The sequence below is a fragment of the Clinocottus analis genome, unplaced genomic scaffold (assembly GCF_023055335.1).
Source record: "Clinocottus analis isolate CAN_PGR_092001 unplaced genomic scaffold, fCliAna1.0.p SCAF_6, whole genome shotgun sequence".
Taxonomy (NCBI): Eukaryota; Metazoa; Chordata; class Actinopteri; order Perciformes; family Cottidae; genus Clinocottus; species Clinocottus analis.
Window position 1 is genome coordinate 8651220 of NW_027176218.1, and position 21554 is coordinate 8672773.

The 21554-nt window shown below is 39.7% G+C and overlaps 1 protein-coding gene across 1 annotated transcript in view; it reads left to right on the forward strand.

Moving 5' to 3' along the window:
- megf11 (multiple EGF-like-domains 11) overlaps nucleotides 1-21554 on the forward strand; it is a 71850-nt gene that overhangs the window by 29691 nt on the left and 20605 nt on the right. Inside the window, exons 7-11 of the mRNA XM_068603421.1 lie at nucleotides 17060-17306; nucleotides 17472-17592; nucleotides 18786-18922; nucleotides 20618-20830; nucleotides 21301-21475. Coding sequence (XP_068459522.1) covers nucleotides 17060-17306; nucleotides 17472-17592; nucleotides 18786-18922; nucleotides 20618-20830; nucleotides 21301-21475 — 893 coding nt within the window. The remainder of the gene's footprint in view (nucleotides 1-17059; nucleotides 17307-17471; nucleotides 17593-18785; nucleotides 18923-20617; nucleotides 20831-21300; nucleotides 21476-21554) is intronic.

Genomic DNA, 21554 nt, shown 5'->3' on the forward strand with positions numbered 1-21554 from the left:
GGTAAATGGATGTGTAATTGTATAGCGCTTTCCTAGTCTCCGACCACTCAAAGCGCTTTCACACTACATGACTTCATTCACATCCATTCATACACTGATGGGAGGGTCTAAGGTTCTGACTGCCCGTCGACATCGGCTAGCGTAGCCTGGGATCAAAAAGGCTGTTAAAACATACACTGTACTTACTAAACAGAATAGTAGGTCCTTTGCAAAGACCAAGCTACTGTATGGCGCAGCGGGTGCTGCGCCATATATCCTTAAAACATGCTCAAGGGTCATTGTAACATCAGGGCAACATGCAAGTAAATTCATCATTGAGTCAATAGATGGAAACTTACAGATCCCTCTCCCCGCACTCATAAAATGACATGATGTCTGACAACCGTTCAGCGTTCCCCTCACCAGGGATAGCACGAAGGTTGCAAAAGGGGCGGAAAGTTTCCTGGAAATTTCTGGAAATTTTCCATGGGAATTTTGGGAGTTTTGAAAAACAGAAATGTGCCCAAGTTTTTTGCAAACGCATTTAACAGTATGTCTCAAGGAAGCCACAAGACAAGCAGCATTGTTGTCTACAGGACCAATACCCTACCTAATAGATGTACGTCTTTCCTTAGTCCAGTGGTTCTCAAACTTTTTTGTCACGCTCCACTTTGAAGGAGGAAAAATGTTGGCAAAAATAGCTTATTGTGACTGCAATAAACTTGTTTTGCACTTAATATCTTTTCAAGATAATAACAGTAACGTACAAAACAAAATTAGTGCAAATATATATGAGCCATACATTTTTACCAGTGTTAGTGAATGCAGTGAACCTGCTTTCCTCTACAAATCATTTCAAAACTCTGTTGCAGGCGGCTCTCAATTTTTGCTCAATGTTGAGCCTGATCCGTATTCTGTTTTGAGAGACGCAACAGCAGAAAAGCCGAGCTCACGGAGATCTCGCGTAGATCTCGCGGAGATTGTCTTTTGGCAAAACGGCAAGAATCAGTGAGTCCAGCAAGCATAACCTGTTTACGGTGTAACATGAATGTTTCCACAAAAGTACAGGCATTTCGCCATGTATTTATTAACAATGTTTTATGTCCATATACTTTGTACTTTTGTACTATGTGAAGTTCTCATGTAGCTCATGGGGAAAGTGGTCGTCTTGAAACCACCAGATTCCTTGTCTCCCCATAGTTTGCATGTCAAAGTGTTCTTGAGCAACACACTGCACCCCAGTTTTTCCCAGGGTGATTCACAGCAGCACACCGCTCCTTAATCACTAAGGATGGGTTAAATGCAGAGAATAATTTCCCCACTGTGGGATGAATAAATGATTATTCCCAGCCAAATAAAGGATTATTCCCCATTCTCACCCCTGAACCCCACTTGTAATACCTGGGTTTAAGAACCACTGCCAGTCCATGTGCTAGTGTTATCCATGTAGAAGAAAACATGTTAACAAGAGGACATCAAAGTAATCAAACCTTTGAAGACACCAAGCTCCTGGAGGATAATGATCTTGGAAGAAATTTTTTTGAAAGTTTTTACATCCAACGATATTTGAACTTACATCCAGAGACTAATGTAAAGGTCAACCTATGCTACAAAAGCTACAGGTAGACCTTTTGGCAAAATTACAAAAAACTCTCAAAAAGGGACAGAGTTTCAAGATGCTGTTCACACTAGTGTTTGGGCTCCATTATAGATGACAGTTGTTTGCTGAGAGTTGGAGGCCAAACATTGTCAACAGACAAGTCCTGAGAAGAAAAGCATCCAATCATCCTTCCTAAGAGCCATCATGTCTCTACCCTGCTGGTAAGACACAACCACGGAAAGGTTGCTCATCAAGGTCAGCACTTCACTGAAGGAGCGATTTGAACAGATGGACTATGGCGATCAGGAAGTAAGGTTTCAAGTGTGATACACAAATGTGTGACCTGCAAAACAATAAGGACAGTTAGAAACAAACAAAAAATGTATGACTTACCCGTGGATAGACTTATCTTGGATCCCCCGTTTACTCATGTTGGACTTGATATTTTCGGGCCTTGGGCCATCTTATCGATGAGAAGTCATGTTCACCTGTCCAAGTACACGTGTGGTGCACATCAAGGTAATTAAGAATATGACAACCTGCAGCTTCATTATTGATTTAAGGAGATTCAGCGCTATCAGAGCGCCTGTAAGACTACCGTGTTCCAATGGGGGAACAAACTTTATTGGAGCTAGCAAAAAACTGCAGATTAACTCAGAAGATCCAGAGTTGAAAGCTCACCTGCAAGACAAATGCTACATCTGGACATTTAATCCGCCACACTCTTCTTACATGAGAGAGGATGATCGGTTTTAAACACATTTTAGATGCCACGTTGATGAAGGAGAAGTGTCGTCTTTGAGATGTGGAAACTAGTGGCCCACAGAAGTTATGATGGAAACCACTCCCAGCCGTGATGGCAGAGTTCAGAATGTTAATGTCGGGGTAGGGGTAATGTTAAGGTAGGGCTCAGAAAGACTGATTTTTGAACTGGAACCAGGAAGACGGGTTCGTGGAGGGAGAAAGGTGCATCGATAAGGCACTCCAGAAGGTTCTTCCCCAGGTGCATGGCAAGAGAGAACATTAGATGGGATGTTGATGAAAACATGTGGCCTGATGCTAGAGAGAGGCAGGATTAGCCCCTCAATGATTTGTTTGAATTACAGTATGTACTTTTAGTTTCTACCTTTTTTTTCTTCTCATTACTGTAATTCCGTAAATTACTACAGACTATTGAAGCAAACTGCTAATTTTCATTTACCTTAAAGAATTGTTACATTGTAAAAAAAAAATAAAAATAAATCATGTGAAAGAATGTCACTCTTTTCTTTGAAGAAAATATTATTTTGTATGAAGTCACTAAAATAGTTCAAACTGTAAAGATGAACAGTTTGTATTTTCTGTGTTGGTGTTTGATGCTAGTGTTTTTACTCTCAGTGTGTTCTGAGTGACAGTGTGTGTTATCTCAGTGAGGGTTGTGCATAGTGTTTGGCTGCACTGAGTGTGTTTTGAGCCATGTGTTAAGAGTTGTGTTGCTTGGAATGAGTTTTGCAGGTCATGTGAACTGTTTAGCTCAGGTGACTGTTGGTAGTGCAGACTGTAGTTAGAGTTTTGCACATGTGACTCCAGTTGGGCCCACTGTCGTTTAGCAATCGAAAAAAAACTGTAAATAGATCAGATTGAACTGTGTGGATGTTACTGCTGAGTCTCTGACAGAGATGTTTAAAGATGTGGCTCTCATGTGACGTATGTCTGGTATAAATCACTGTACCAAGACTTAAGCTGCCTGACAGCGAGTCCATCGAATGAATTGTGGCACACACTTTGTAGCCGACAGCCTTCTTTACTGCTGAACACATACACACACACGCACAAATGTTGATCATGTGAAAAAATATTAAAATATACTTACTACAAGCGACAAACATAATCTTTTGAAGAGGTTTCGCATTAGTATCATGCATCAACTGCTTTGACGCACACATGCATACATGCTTTTATAACACTTTCTGTTCATGTAGGCCTCATTGGCCCAGTATGCAGATTGACTTTGCCCGGCTCGGAAGATTTTTTTTGTACCATCCCATTAAGCAGGATTTATTGTTCCCCAAGAGCTCACTGCTCCATTACCTTTTGGTGTGTGTGTGTGTGTGTGTGTGTGTGTGTGTGTGTGTGTGTGTGTGTGTGTGTGTGTGTGTGTGTGTGTGTGTGTGTGTGTGTGTGTGTGTGTGTGTGTGTGTGTGTGTGTGTGTGTGTGTGAGAGAGAGCTAGCTATATAACCTTAGCACAAAAAGCCGATGGATATAACTGCACATTGTGGTGATGGTTAGGATGATACGATAATTTTGAACAGAACAGAAACAGCATCCAGTCCCACTGGTCATTATCACTGTGATGCTTATTAGCCAGTAAGGGGAAGAGAGAGAAGACACTACCAAACTCTGAGAGTCTGCATAGATGGCTTGATTTAATAAGGACATTAAAAGCCTTATCTCTTGTCCTTAAGAGAAGGTCAGCGTGTCTGAAATAGCTGAAATGCTATGATAACAGTTTAAAGAGATAAGATATGTCCTGAATACTAATGAAGATAAAAGCTGTGTTAGGCTCATTTCACAGTCTATAAGTCACACTTGATTTTGTGGTCTATTACCATGTTTATGAAGTTTGTTAGCAAAGATGCAATACCTTCCCTGTGTCTTCTTGATATTTTCAATATTTATTTATTGATTCATTACTTTTGATGATCTTTTCACAGTTCTGCTGGTGGTGCTCATCATTTCACACACCTGATTTAGCAGTACCAAATCTTTTTTCAGTCCTTAATTTTTTGTTCCAATTAAATGAAGCAGGGTCTTCGTTTGAAGTTTTTCGAGGAATGAAAAAGTAAAACTTCTCTTTACCTTTGTCATCATCTCACAACTCCTAAGATTTCTCTTGCGACTTTGAGTCCTGACCCCCAGGTCGGAAAACACTGATCTTCGGCAGTAGACTTTTTTGGCCCTCTAAAAACAATAATGTCAAAACATGTAACACCCTCCAAAATGGGTTGCATGCATCTACAAGTTATGATGATTTCAAAGAAAGTGTAATTTTAAAAAAAAAATGTATTTTTAGTATTTTTTCCTTTTTCTTCTTCTGTTCGAATACATTTTTAATCAGCTAGATGCCGACGACTAACCAGTAATTATCAAAGACAAAAAAATGGAAAGGATTAGAGAAATGCCTGAAAGATGTGATCAGATAATTGCATAAAATATATTTAATAAAAATGTTCTGATTTAATATCCTGTTAATAATTATGTGACCCCTCAGATTGAATTTGCAACCGCTTGTTTTTTATAGTCATCCCGACACTCAAGTTGAGAACCACTGATGGACTGCACTCATGCACAGTCTCATACAGTATTTTATGTGCAAGATATTTGTTATAGATACCCGCATCATCGCTCAGGACCTTGGGTTCATGATAATTTCGGTCAGAATAATAGCTTGAAGTGTAACTCTGTTCTTAGGTATCAACCCAGTCCTTTGGGAGCTGTGTTGCAGTGTCCTTGGTTTGCTTTGGGAATGGGAGCATATTAGCAGTCTTTCTTAGATCCTCTGGTGCACCTGCAATCTCCTGATGTTTAACCCTGGACTTCATTGGAGTGTTGCAGTGATTACAGGCCGTCCTGAGGGACATCGATTGTCCTGCTCCTCCTAGGCAAGCCCCACACAATGCTGACGAATGAACTCGTGGCCCTGCCAAGTCCAATTAACTGTCAGTGCCGCATCGACGAGCTCCTCGGTTTGTTGAGAGTGAAGAAAAACAAACTTTTAATCAAATTTGCCTCTGGGCCCTAGGGTATTTGGGGTTGTATTTTGCATTCCACTGTGTTCTGCCTCGCCTGGAGTTGTGCCACGCTCTCAGAAGGTTATATTGCATGTTGTTTGTGTGAGATAGCAGGATGCCTGCACCTTACTTAATGACAACCCTATCTTTGCACTGTCCATGACTGATGAATCATCCAGCGCTAGTATTTTGTTATAAAACTGTCACAAAGCAGAAAAAGAATATAAGCTAGGTCAACTCAGATTAAATGTATTTGCCCACTCTGGCATTGTTTTATATAAAAGACAGTGCTTTGGTCTGTGAAAACACAGTAGAGTGTGTCTTTGCTGTGAGTTTCTCCATGATGCCTGACTCAGTGTCTAACATGTCTATAAACACCTTTGACTAGTTAATCAATAAAAACTCTTGTTTTGATCGTGCAGATATATTTTTTTCAAAACAATAACAGCTCCACAAATACCCTCTGCTAATTCTACCAAGGTCAAGCTAAACAAATCTACTCTCCTTTTCTCTGATTAGCGTAATGGAGACAATAAAAGACAAGAAATTCAATTAAATTGGAGACAGAGAAAAAAAGGACAAAATGCAAAGAGACTCTATCGCATAGCTAGGGCGTACTAAGTGGAACAAAGAGATGTAGCTCGGGATCCAAACACACAACAAAAGGGCATCTGGATGATAGGGATCACAGGAAATTCTAGAGGAAATGTAATCATTACCAGACACAAGAATGCATTTATGAGGATGCAATCTGTGTTGTGCAGAAAGTGATCCAAAATTTGTTGAAAAACAAAAAAATGAACCGAACAAAAAACAAGGTCAATGCCATTGAAGTTATCTTTTTGCACAGAGCAAGCGAGCGCTTGTTGTCGGACAAGTCTGAGTTGAAAACCTATAGGAGTTCATCTCTTGTAGCGTGAACTTCATTAAGACCCATCAGTTGAATTAAGATGGATAAAAGACAGAAAATGCTGACTTACTGGTTCAGGCATCCGCATCCTCAAAGTGATGAGTCCCCCCTGAGAAATTAGATTTGCAAAGAAACTTGACACCATGTGATCGTCGAAGCCTCACACTTTAAACATTAGCTTGTATTATGATTCTGGGACTCACTTCCATCCCAAGCAAAGGCATACTGGATGTAGTATGAATGACAAGATCGCCCTCAGCCATAGAACTTAAAGAGGGTTAAGGTCCATGGATCAATACCACTGGTCCTCGCTTCACTCAGAAATAAAGCTTTTGATAGAAATGTTTTCTTCTGTCTGGCCTTAAACTAGACAACTTCAATTTAATCAAAAGTGACCAGTGATTAAATCTGATGTTGCCCTTGTTTTAAATATTTTAAAAGCTCTAACGTCACTCATAGTAAACGTTATGCGGACTGAGATTCAGGATTTATGCCCCATGCTGACAGGTGCTGGAACCTCCTGCTCTTCCCAGATGGCTCGATTCATTTCTTAGCTGCCTCTTTAATGTTGATATCTTTCCCCCTCTCTCTTTTTGACGCACGCACACACACACGCATGCATGCATGCACGCTTGCGCGCACACACACACACACACATGCGCACGCACACACAATACCGCCTAAGTTGCTGTTGTATACTTTTCACTTCACTTTGACTTTGAGAATCGGGGAGAATAATTCATGGACCTCAGCGAGTTTCAGAGACTGGAAGAACAACACTGCTTTCAGAGCCAGCAGTTCATTTGAGATGAACTTTTTTGGGAGGGGGAAAAGTCTCCAAAGGGTGAGCATTATCCTGGAGAGATGATGGTATAAAGGAAAAAACCCTTAATCTACAGTTTTCTGTGTTAATCAAAGGCTAGAGATGTTTTCCTGTGTCTGTCCTTTCATAGCAATCCATCCATTCACTGCCGCTGCTCTTCAAACCTAATTGAGCATGATACAGTGCTGTGGTTCTCAAACTTCTATTTTTCTCATATTTGAATATTTCACAGGATCCAGTGATAATTTAGTAGGCTATTAAACACACTGCCATGCCACATTTTTATATGCATGTCAATCCAGCAGGACAGGTGGAAATTACATATTTCTGTTCTTTTAGGGCTTCTTTTTTTTCTTTTTTTTTGGGATAAATTATTTAAATGCACCTTATTAAGGTAAAAGTCTTTGCTTTTTAACTTTCCTCGTACAATATTACATGTCAGTCTGTTGGCATTACTCGTGGTCAGCCTAGTAGAAACTCCTCCAAAGATTTATAGCCTCATGATGAACATTTGCATAAGTGAGATCATTAAAAAGCAATTATCCTTGCGTTTGTGTGTGTTTTCTGTATTGTTCGGATTAATTTGGTAGGTGGATAGACACGATGATTGTTCATCTTTAAACTAAATCATGTTTGTGTTTACAGTGAGGGACAAATCCATACACTCTGACATGTTAGACACATAAAATCGTCTGTTTGAGTAAACAACTGACAAGCGCTGTTTGCTTACGCTCCACAGACAGAAATGATCAAAGGCATGAACACATTTGCATTCACATTCTGGTCAATTTTAGGGTTTTTAGATTTTATTAAGATTTTGAATCCTCTTTGACTGTAATTGTATTCCTTTTATTACCAACGGTACAACCGAAGGTCATTCAGCTAATGTAATTGACAGATGGAAGACATTATTTACACCCTTACACTTTAAATGTGTTTAATAATAATCTGCATGGAGGCCTGTAAACCTAGTGATAAGTGATACATGTACCCGTCCTCGCTGCCCAGGATAATGCTAATTAAATTTGTGTTTAATTTACGTTTGTTCTCTTTGTAAATTTGCATTATTGTTTTTATTATTATTACTAAATTAACCTTATAACCGAAACGGGTGAGTACCTCTACAGTATGGAACACAGTTAAAATGTCACGAACAAGACAATATATGATAGAGACCAAAACAATTTTTTGCAGGAGTAAACATGTTTATTTCTGCTGTAAAGTTTGGCATTTGAACAATGGGGGTCCACAGAGATTGACCTGCATTTGGAGCCATGCCTTTAGTGGCCATATGAGGACTTGCAGTTATTGGCATCTCGACGTTGGCTTTATTTCTGTGCTGCTTGGAGCAAACAAAAGCAATTAATGTAAGCAACTCACCATGAAAGCAAAACAAATATGGCACAAAAATATGGTTTGCAACGTTTTGAGCAAACTTATAGTCACCTGTGAATTTCATTATGCTGTAGGAGTAATTAAAAAAAACATTCTGTCTACGTTTTGAAACATTTATTACTGAGAGAACCATTTAAGGACAATATAACTGTCACAAATTTAAACTAACCTCTGTTCTCTATGACAGATTACAGTTTCAAGCCTCAAGTACTGAAAAGATGTAATATGTAACACTGCGGTACATTTTCAGGTAACAGTTATGCAGTCCTACTCATATTGGAAAACCACATCTATTTTTGCTGTAGTAATATTTTGTTTTAGGTTGCTACCTATATCTCGTTTTATGTTTAATTTACATTTTTTTGAATGTTTCTTTACAAAAAATATCACAATTGTGAGAGTGACTTAAAATGTTAAATTATAAGAAACAACATTTTCAAAAGTAATTGTTTCAAAATTATATTTACACTCCGGGCTGTAGACAAAGATCTACATTTAACTCCATGCCTGTTTGATGTTTGTTATTTGTGCAAATGGTCCCATGTTTCGGATACATACTGACATGAAAGTTTTCTTGAATGAGCTGCAGTGTGCTACTCTGAGGGACTCGACAGCTGCAGGTGTCCTTATACTGCGAAACGCTGCACTGGTGTAATAATATTTATACTGCTTTTACTACCTGCTTTTTTCAGTACAGCAGCCTGGCACGTACATAGATAATTGATGTTGTGTTAATGTTAAAACAGACTGGTTAAAAAATCTCTTTTAAGCTCGTACCTCACGATGACAAGTCCTGGATTCACCTCCGACTGTCTTCACCGCCTCTGTTTGCAAAAAAACCAAACTTATCTCACGTTAATGTCACATTACAGTAATATTTACATTAAATTAAAATCCAAGTTGAATTGTCTGCATCTCTTCTGTTGGATAACTACAGAAGTTATACTGTGCACGTAGAGATGCACGAATCAGGAGCACGCACAAAGTTAACAGCCATAGCTTTCTCTAGTTTAGAACCTCATATATTACGACAATTTCTAGAAATCAAGTCGGTCATAATTATTAGATTACTATTCCTGAGGCACAACAATACACTGCAGCCTCGCATATATATATATATATATATATATATATATATATATATATATATATATATATATATATATATATATATATATATATATATATATATATATATATAAAAATACAGCACATACGGGTGAAAGAGCTGTCATGTTCCCACTATAAACCACCAGAGGCTGTGAGATTGCCACATCGTCAAGCCGTGTTCCTCTCTTCTGGATATTATGTTTTAGTTCATTTTCTATTTCCAAAAAGAAATTCTGCTCTCTGATTTCATCCTCTCATATTTCCAAGACGGGTGTTATTAAACGGTACACAGTTTGAGTTTTTGTATTATTCTTTTAGTTTTTTTTCTTTCCCCATCTATTGAACATATTAACAAATGATACAGCAGCTCTGGCTTTCTCACGGTAAGATGTGGCTTCTCTAAATGGGGTCCAGACAAACTCACCATGGAGAAAAAAATTGGTTCATAATAATTGATGCTTTTATACAGTTTGTAGCCTAAGCAGTCGGCTTCTTTACTGTTGCAGTTGATTGACTGCCTTACGTTCAGTGGCTATGACAATACATCATATTGGATATAGTGATGATGTGTTTTATATGTATCATCTCAATCTTGTAGGCTTGGATATATATGTTGTTAAAGTGAAGTCTGTATTTCTAATATGTAGAAGTATAAAGTATCATAAAATAGTAGCTCAAAACTGTACTTGAATACAGCACTTGAGGAAATGCACTTTGCTATTTGTGCACTGAGAATTTTTACTGTTTGCACACTCGGCTGCATCAACACCACAGAAAACATTCATGAAATACTGCCTTGATGATTCTTTCACTTTCTCATGATGCTGTTGGGGGTGCCCCTATTGGCATTATGTGAACGTACATCATTCTGCCCTCTGTGACCTCACCCCTTCACATCGACTGATGTTGCCCCACAGCACATTCTACTTCATCCTAATTACAATTAATAATTGAAAATTGGAAATCAATATGTGCAAATTAAGTGTAGTAACAGTGGTTTTTATCGGGTTGACATTGTTTTTGAGCTGCTGCGTTGTTGCCCGTGACCGAGTCACTGCTATGTGTTATGATTGTGATGCAGCACAATCAGGGCTTTATTTATACTCCAGTCACTGTGTACCATATGTACTGTAGATAAACGTCCACCTCTGCTCTGATTGCTTTTTTGTTGTTGTCCTGTGGCAAGAGAGCAAGAGGTTTATTTTTTCTGCAGGATAGGGTGAAGGGTAAATTATTAATTGGAAGGAGCAGTGGGCTGTGTAACAATTTGCTGATCCAGAAGCTTTCATGAGCCATGTCAGGTGCTGTTGAACAAGTGACTGGTTTACTGCACTGAGGCAAAAGCATCTCTCACAACCTGCTTGCATTACCGCTCAGCACAGCCACTTTTATAAGAACGAGAAAGCTCCTCCTTTAAATTCCATAAGTCCAAGTGCTGGTTTTGAATAAAGCGTGCGATCACCTGGCCTTGTCTGTCTTGGTCAACCACCGGCCCCGTTAACCCTGTTCGAGCTGTGCTGCAGAGAAGCCGGCTGCCACCTGCACGGCTCTTATTGATCCAGGTTCACATCCTGAAAAGAACTTGGACAAATGATCAGATCCTCCTTGGGATAAACAACCAGGCTGGACCATGTAATCAGTAATGTATGGTCCTAAAAGAATTAAGTTATTTACTCATTAGTTTGTGGTTCCAAATAGGCAACAGTCAGATCTTGTTACTTGTTATCGAACTGCAAGGTAGTATCAGGAGGGAGCAGATGCTGCATTATGGTCTCAACGGTCTGAGCCGCAAACTCTGTTAAAGGGAGTCTCTGTGTAGTGGGTTCGGCCCTGTGTTGCTCTTTCCCCCAGGGGAAGGTGAACACACAGGGGCTCAGCTGAGATGAATTAGGGCAGGACAAACGACACGCCCAACAGCAGAAGCTGCTGCACGCTATTATTCCAATTCAGCAGAACTGCCCCCATGACTATTGGCAGTTTCTTCTGTATATTTAGAAATTCATTTGTCAAGCTCCCAGGGATGTATCTAAACTGTTTATTTGTCGTGTCTGGGTTTTCTGAGGACTAATAAATAACTGCGTAATGGGTGTCAGCAGAACATGGAGGGGACAGTGGGGCCTGTCTTGGAGCATATTGGCAGATTTTACGGTTAAGTTCCAGAAAGCTGAGAGACATTTATCACTCACAAATCTACCACTTTACACAACAATCATCACTTTCCCTCAAGACCTTGGTACCATTCCTCTCGCCTTTTCACTCTATTAGTCTTCGTCATTGAGTCGCGGAGCTGTGATGAATAGCTGACTGTTGAGTCTGGCTTTTATTGAATACCTCCTATTACAAATGGCTCATATTGACGGAAAAACAGAATATTACACATTCTTGTGTCAGCTGAATTATAAGCAGAATTGTTTTATTCTTCCTTAAACATTTTGAAATCGTGACTTGCCCATGGTCATGAAGTGTGATTTGAAAATTCAGATCTGTCGAGGAAAAAAAAAGTAAAGGAACAAAGCTTGCTGGTATGAAGCGTGAATCAGACAATATGAAACCCAGAGGTGCCCGCTTCTCATGAGGCAGGATGCAGGAAATTCGTTAAGACAATGAGTCACACCGCTTTGCTTCGCCACAAGCTCTGCAATTGAGTAAGCGAGGAGCAACACTGCTCTCAGGAGAGAGAGCATTTTGCCTCCTAATGTCTTATATGAGTTGAATTATTCCCCAAGTGTCAACAGTGTGTGTTAATAATAGTTATGTGACAGTGAGTGACTCAGGCAGTGAGGAGTGAAGTCGGGCTGTCTGCCAAATATTCCAATCGCAATAATGTAGTTTTCCTTGTTAAAGTTGGCAAAGCAGCAAGCGACTGTCTGCACCCACCACATTTAGTGGGCAGCGTTTACACACGTCCACTTTTTATTCACACTGAAGTTTGCTTTTGACTTGCGTCCAGCTGAATAAATGAAGTCTAACACTCTGGTGCCTTTTGAATGGGGACAGATATTCTGTATTTAAAGAGCTTGAATCAGGCCCTCATTTTGAACTTAGCTTTGAGAGGCTTTCTGTGGCTCAAACTCCTTCTTGTAGAGAACCGGGACAAACATTTTGCTGAAGAGGCCAAGTTCATGAGAACTTCTGGATGCAGTCAGCTGCAGAAAGCTGTTTGGTTTTAATCCTGTTGCAGCCAGCTAGTGATCATGCAGACTCAGAGCACACTTCAAAGCGCAGCACCACCACGATGGCTCTCTCAGCTCATTCTTTGGACATCACCTTCAGAAGTTTACTATCTGCCGGTACCCTTCAACGTGATCTGTTTTGTTCCAGCCAAGGGGATTATACCCAGCACCTTGGGATTGGACCTTTCCCTGTGCGTGAGGTTATCCACATTCCAACTGTTATGCATTATGAGCTCTGAGAGTCGGAGCTGGCTAGTGTATGTGTCCTCTAGTTAGGTTCACTGACCCAGGCTAGGCCAGTTAATGGGCAGCCTCTCTTCTTTCAGACTTGTGTGGGCTTCACGCCTACACACCAGAACCCACATGGGGTTCCTCATCACCTCACACAATGTAGCCGTAGTCTGGAAGCTGAAGCCTTCATGCTACATGCTACTTTTTTCTGATGTTTTTCTCTGTTTTCGCCCGCAGCTCATCATGAACTCTGACTCCTTAATCACAGTTAAATGCTGTCAGAGCTGGGAAGTGAGAGACTACTGGATACAGTTTGAGAACCTCTGTGTATAGAGAAAGACAGCGAGATAATGGGCTTTGCTCTCAATGTGCTGAGGCCTCTAACTGCAAGCTAAAGAAGGTTTAAAACTTCAAATGGTAACATTTGTTGAGCTTCTAAGCGCCAGAAAAGTCTGCAAATTAAGCGCTGGGTAGATTTAGGTTTATTTCATTTTCTCTCTACCGCTCTGGGTATTTTTTACTGACATGATATTTTGAGTTGTACATGTAGGAGTATAAAATTCACTCTTTATTAATGTGGTCAAGATTTGGAGCTGAAACCAGATGTGATGATGCCCGGAGTAGTTTAGGCACTGCCTGTTTTTGTACTGAGCTGAGGGAGCACTGTTGAGTTGAGGAAGCTCTGATGAGTGCTTATAGATTGCTAAACCAAGTTGCAGCTAAACTGCTCATCCATTACCCGGCCGCCCGCATACACCTCAGATTTAATGTGCCAGGGTCGTTTGCGTGGCAGCAGCTAAACCTTCAGGGAGCTCATTCATGCCAGACTGGAGGCCAGGAACAGATTAGATCAAATCAATGTGAGCCCTGTAATGTGGCCCCCAGTCTGTCTGACCGCAGAAGTAATACTGCACAAGCCCCGAGTTTCAGGACCCCCTTCAGGGCAGACCTGTCTGTATCAGGGAAAAGCTGATCATCTTCCTGCTGTGTACCTGGAAAAACAACCTTCAGTGCCGACCATGAAACAGGGTTCATTAAGCTCTCACCCTGGCTGATCACAGCTCTGGCGACGCGAGCATCCAAGGAGCGGGAGTAGTGTCTTTACATTCAGCGATGATGTGAGAATCAATAGTGGAATATTCGCCGTCCTGGCTGCTGCGCTGGACTGGATCTCAAGCTGGGCTTTTATGTGAGGCCATATAGCTGCTGCTTCTGCTACTACTGCTGCTGCTGGAGAGGCATACGACCATACCAATCACTTGAATCACCACAAGATCCTTGAAAGAACAATTACCCTGGTGAGAGTGAAGACTACCTACTACCTCAGCTCCGTGCAGATTGGTCTTCACATAAAAGCCACTCGTTCATTTAACCCTTGAAGATTAGCTATTTGTTTGCAGTTTATGGGGCTTATTGAGTTTTTTCTGAACGGAGACATTCCTTGATGAATGTGGGAATTGCTTGTCTTACACTGTTCCCTCAGGTACCACTTAGTAATGCCACTGAGCTATTTACATCAGCCCATGTAAAGCAGCTATATAATTTAACCAATTTTCTTGAGTGGCAGTATTGCATTAAAGCTGGGAAGACAAATTTTACTCTTCATTGTTACTGAGGGACGACAGCTCGTGGGACTTTGTATTTGCAGTTGACATAGAGTACGAACATTGTCTCACGTGTTTTCCCATGAACTTGAAGGTTTTCGGCAGTAATATTACAGTTATTACAGTAGTGTTGAAGTATATTCAACAAAGTTTGAAAAGTGGGCATTCGGCACCCGAGCAGCAGCCTCTGGAACGTTACGTTTTTTTAACCACAGCCAATTTTGACAGCTGATTGCTGAAGTTGCACCTGAAAAAGGTGTTAAAAGACACACAGTTAACAAACTGTTCCATTTAAGACGCCCTCGTTCCTAATCTTTTGCATCCTCTTTTGCTCTTCCCTCTCAGACTGAGAGGTGTGAACAGCTTGCACATTTACTTCCCTTTTTACAGATTAATTGCAGGCTGTTGGTATTGCCTTTCACTATACTTGTGGCACGTCAACGTCACATAGTCTCTATATCAGTGTCACAGTATATCCCTTCACCAATTTCTGAGTGACATAACTATATTTAGTTTCTGTTCGATCATTTCACTTTACTTGTTGGTATTGCAGAGTTTTAAGGGAAGTACCATTTAAGGTAAATACATTTAGCCTAATGCCTCAATGTATAATGTAAATAAGGCTTCTTGTTCTGCTTAAAATCAATCAAAGTTAACTTAACTCAAAGCTTTTGGTGCACGTTTAACATATTGTTATGCCTGGATTGTATCATATGATTGAGTCCAAATTATTTGATGCATTTATTAATTAAATACTTCTCGTCGTAAATTGTTGAAATACATTTTCAAGTAGTGATGACAAAAATGACCATGCTTCCAGCCTTTGAAAACATGCTGTGTTCCTGAGCCCCATTTAACAGTAAACTAAATTTTTGTGGGTTTGATTTTTACTATTTAAAGACATTTTATTGACATAATTATGAATAAATTAATGAGATGAAATAATCTGCAACATAAGTGACAATGAAAACACAAGTTGTAGTCCAACTCGTCAATAACTTGACAGCTTTTTAAAGCGAACAACCGTAGCTCAAGCTGTAATATGCTCATTATGAAAGTTTGCTGGTTAATACCTGAGAGCATGTTAATGAGCTGCTATGGAATAATCCTTACTAGTGTTATTGTTTATGATGTCCAATACATCAACATGCTTGGTGACTGACAGGGGATCAACTTTATGGAGCAAGCTGTCTGTAAAGCAGATGTAATATTTCTCCTGCAGCCAGTGTATTTTTCAGTCAGAAGCTTTATTGAATCACTTCAACACATTTGGTTATAGTTTGATTCTTTGGCTTTGGACAGAATTTTGTTCTGCTGTCGTTTTATTTTAATTTTTTTTTTATAGAAGCTTCACATACAAAAGGATTGTCACACACACGGTCTCATTTTGATTTGTGCCTCAAGAATTTTCTCTCTGGAGTTCACATGTTCTTTGTGTGTTTGTGTGCCCTTTTCTCTGAATGTGTGTGTGAGTGACCTTGTGATGGATAGAAACCTGTTCCTCTGCTTTCTGCTCGGGGCGTTCCTGGATAGGATACACTCCTGCAGCCTATGACCCTGAGCAGGAAGGAAGACAGTGAATACATTTTAAAGATATGGCTGTAGATATTGTATCTTTTTTATTACCATGAAAATGCTTTGAAAATTCCCATCTCTCAATTGAATTATGTACCTTGTCTGTGTCTCTCAACCCCAAGTCCATCTATCATGACTGAGGATGTACGTAAATGGAGTCATGAATATATGCTGTCTTTTTTTTCCGAGTTCGAAATGATTTCACACGGCTTAATCAGCTGGTCACTGGTATCTCTGTAGCTTTTTGGAATTCCTCAAACAGGAGAATGGAGTGTGTTTGTTGGTCTGCTTGTGAGTAATAAGCTACAGCAGCATGATGGATGTGGAATTGACTCACAATAAAACTACAGTGCAGTGCCATGTTGTGGTAATGAATAAACATGTTACCCTGTGAAATGGTGGGGCTCATTGATGTGTTTTTAATGTTTTTTTGATGACAATTGAGCTCTATGGAACAGAGGAATAAGCTATCAAGCTTTGGCTGCACAGACAATATTAATAGGATAGTCATTGTTGGTTTTGATCTTCTTGTAGGATTTGTTGCTGGTAAGAAGAATTTGAATTGTGTGAAGTGGTCCCTCAAGCTAAGAAAAACAAAAACACAAAACATTTACATAAAAATCTTAAAAATTGATAATATAAGCTAAATATGGATGGCAAGAATATCAAGCTATAAAGCAGAACAAGTTTTTTACACTGTTCTTTGAGGGCTGAGAGACATCCATGAGGGACTATTACATGTAATTTATGAGTAATCTTCATGATTTTCTTTGAATTTATTTGGTACTGTATGATGTCAGATGTTCTCAAAAGTAAATGCTGGTGCATATTCGTCTTTTGCTTTGTTACTCTGCTCTGCCTGATGCCACTTCTCTCTGTGCCTGCAGGCTGTGAGAGTGACTATTGGGGACCTCATTGCAGTAATCGGTGCCAGTGCCAAAATGGGGCAAAGTGTAACCCCATCACAGGTGCCTGTGTCTGCACTGATGGGTACCAGGGATGGCGATGTGAGGAGCCCTGTGAGCACGGCTACTATGGCAAGGCATGCCAACTACCCTGCCAGTGTCTCAATGGTGCCACCTGCAACCAGGAGACAGGAGAGTGCATCTGTGCGCCGGGATACTCAGGGGCTTTGTGAGTACCAGCAACATATTTATTCCTTTGTAACTTTATCTTTTGTGTTCATTAAAATATGTGTATGTGCCATTTGTTGTTTGTTTGAGTGTTCTTTGTTGATAAAAAAGAACTGCAAGCAAACACAAGAAATGTGTCTGAGGCTCTTGAATTGTGTGGTAACAGCTGTGGAGACCGCTGCCCCTCCGGTAGTCATGGGCCTCAATGTGAGCAGCGCTGCCCCTGTCAGAATGGAGGAACGTGTCACCACATCACTGGAGATTGTTCCTGCCCCGTCGGGTGGACGGTAGGTCAGACAAGCAGAGGTGCAAAGGCAATTAGGAAGAAAGGCCTGAGAGAATAGAAGGATTGGATATCGTTTGTGTTTAAAAAAACGTTTATATATCTAATGTAGTTTTTACACCAGAGACTAACATACTGAGAACATGGACCTTAGGATCAATATGCTGTGTTCAATTATAAATGAGAACACGGGATTCTCTACTCCCTGCAAGAGACAAAGAAGTGGAGTGCCTGGTGGGGAGGTTGAGCACACTTTCTCAAACATCAGTTGGTTTACAAAGCAATGTCAAGTGAACATGGCCACCCTAATGGTTTAAAGCAAAGTTCCAGGATGGATTTCAGCTCACGATTTTTGGTGCATAAAACACACACACACACACATATACACAGAAACACATACACACACATAAAGCAATAAATCTGATTTATTTCTCTCTCTCTCTCTCTCTCTCTCTCTCTCTCTCTCTCTCTCTCTCTCTCTCTCTCTCTCTCTCTCTCTCTCTCTCTGTATGTATGTATGTATGTATGTATGTATGTATGTATGTATGTATGTATGTATGTATGTATGTATGTATGTATGTATGTATATATATATATATATATATATATATATATATATATATATATATATATATATATATATATATATATATATATATATATATATATATATGTATATATATATATATATATATATATATATATATATATATATATATATATGTATATATATATATATATATATATATATATATATATATATATGTATATATATATATATATATATATATATATATATTAGTGTGATATTGCAGCCGCAAAGTAGTGGCCCCTATCAGGAGCGCGTGAGGAGTCAGTAGGGAGTATAAAACAGGCAATTAAAGATGTTTTGAGGAAGTATCAGTCACTGCAACCATGAGAGGTCCTGGAACATGCAGCCATAACTGGGCAACCAACATATTATGCAGTTTGCAGAAGTTTACTCACTCACTCACTCACTCACTCACTCACAGAAGCATGCATGTTTTCCATTATTGTTGAAAATTAAATAGAGATGGAAACATAAACAATATGCCTTCATTTCCAAACATCAGTCAAACAAAAGTGTAAGCGTTTTCTGTCCTACAATAGATATTTCTGTCCTGTGTAAGTAGTGAGCAATATCTCATATGGTTCTTTGCTGGCTGTTTTTCAAAGGGTTCAGTTTGTGGCCAGCCGTGCCCTCTTGGAAAGTACGGCATCAACTGCAGCAAGGATTGCTCCTGTCGTAATGGTGGACTGTGTGACCACGTCACGGGGCAGTGCCAGTGCGCAGCTGGCTTCAGTGGACGCAGGTACACAGCTGACACCTCTGGCAAGCAGACTGCTGAAGTATTATGCATGAAAGCTTTTTGTGAAGTACTCTCTGAAAACTTTTGTCCTCTTACTTTGAAAATAGGTCAGACAATGGCATGATTTATTGATATAAGTATTTAATACAAAGAATGGTTTCATGATGACAGTTTTACACATTAAATAGTAACTAATTGACCTATTCTCTTTGTTGACGTCCAGATGAGGCACAAACCTGCCTTTTCTTTAAAAAGAGAATAGAAATGCTAGAGTATTCTCAAATTCAAGAGAAATAAGCATTTATAAATGCCTATTAGTCCATTTGAAGGTGGATTGGAAGCTTTTAATATGGGTGTTTATGTTTAATTAATCTTATACTTCATGCTGGCCAGCAAGGTTTCATGTCTTCAGCCTTCATCCCCCTTCCACTCCCAGCCTGCCCATTGATCTCACCATGGGCTACATGCTGTTTGGATTCTGCTCATTAATTATAAGTAATGGGCTTATATTAAGGTCTCATTGAAATCCACAGATCTTTTTTGTTCCCCATGCCTGCCAGAGCAGCCCAGAGCAGCCTGGGTTTATTAGTTCAGCTAAAGCAATTGTCTGTTAGATGGAAACACTTCCTCGACAAGACCTTTTCATTCTTTTATTATTTTGCAAAATTGCCCTCATTCATTTTGTCAGTGGCAGGTGAATTAACCTGCCAGGAATAATCTCAGATTGCGTTAGCCCTACCTTCTCCTGTCTAGTTTAATAATACCTTTGTCCCCTGATAAATCTAAAGCCGGAGAAGTTTAAACATGAAACATAACTTGCCCATTTTGTAATGTAATTGAGCTATTTGTAATATCTTTGTTAGACTCTTGAGATTGATACTCAACCAAAATTGTATAGTTAAATCAGTATATTTAAGTGAAGATAAAATCCATTTCCTGATCTCCTTCAGTTATTCACGTGTAGAATCTCATAAACTCTGGTTTAGGCGATTAGTAAATCTTGTCTCGCTCCTGCAGAACAGTCCTGGCTGCTGCTGACCCCAGGAGGCTGCTTTTAAGGCTTCTCCTTGAACTTGATGTCAGTCTTAGGTTCATAATGTTTTCAAATTAAATATTCATGATTTAGATCATGAAATATAAGAGACTATTAATAATATATATTTATTATATTACAGCCGTAGATAAAATGTTTTATTCCTAAATAAAATATCCACTTTTAAAAAAATACTCACACAAACAAAGAACTGAACCATGAAAGTGCTCACAGTTACAATTATTGCTATTCTCACTGATTAATAATTTGTCAGTTATTTTAGTGATTAAGTGTAAAGAATGTCCAGAAATAGTAAAAACATGCCCGTCACAGTTTCACATAGACCAAGACATCAGACTAAACAAATCAGTTGTTTTACCAACAGTTTAAAGTCTAAAGATCTTCAGAGCAGGATGTTAAACAGAGAAAATGACAAAACTTCACATGAACATGAATGTATAATCAAGATTTGTATTGATTAATATTCTGTCAAACCACTAATTGTTTGACTACTTTTTTTCATCTCTAATGTTTTCAATGTGCCATGTGTACAAAGGGGCTTCAACTTTTTTAACATTTGGATTTCGTGTTACAACTCTGTAATGAAAGAAAAATGATATGTACTTTTTAGAGCACCAATTTAGAAGACTATTTTTCTCCTACAGGTGCCAGGATGACTGTCCTGTTGGTACCTTTGGTCTGCAGTGTAACCAGAGGTGCGAGTGTCAGAATGGAGCCAAGTGTCACCATATCAATGGAGCCTGTCTGTGTGAAACAGGATTTAAAGGCCCTAATTGCCAAGAGAGATTTTGTCCTCCAGGCCTCTACGGCCTCATCTGTGACAAGTACTGCCCCTGTAATACCACCAACACAGTGAGGTAAGTGAGACATCCGTGCAAGGCCGCACACATCTTCACTCTGAAGCGAAGGCCCCTGTAGCTCCTTATGAATAAAGACTTCTTCAACTCAATTTCGCTCCATCTTAGCTTTAAGCCGGGACTCATTCTGAAGTCTGGACACCTCTTAGCCATGTCATCCAGTTAGCTTTTAATCGCAACCTTTGCTTCATTCATAATTTCTCAGCAGCATTCATAGTTAATGCAATGTTAATGCTCTGATTCCGGCTGGATTTGGGCACCGACCGTAAAAGTCATTACAGGAGAAAGGAGAAAAGGGACGCCTCATCTATCGGAAAAAAAGCACGTAGACTCATAGATGGATAAATTGCAGTTGGTGCAGACTTTACACTTTAACCCTGCTCATGATGGGAGTGTTGATACTCTCTGAGCTGAAACTTTTCCTCATTCTTCCTGTTGTTTTCCCATCTTTCTTTCTCATTATGTTGTAGCTGCCACCCGCTTTCTGGTGAATGCACCTGCTCTGTAGGATGGACAGGGCTTTACTGTAATGAGACCTGCCCTCCTGGATACTACGGAGAGGGATGCATGCTGCCCTGTAGCTGCACCAACGGAGCTGACTGCCATCCTGTCACAGGCACTTGTATATGTGCCCCTGGGTACATGGTGAGTATCCTATATCCTCACTGCTGTTTAATTATACTTTGGCAAGTGGCCATTACCATGGTAATCTTGTATTGGTAAT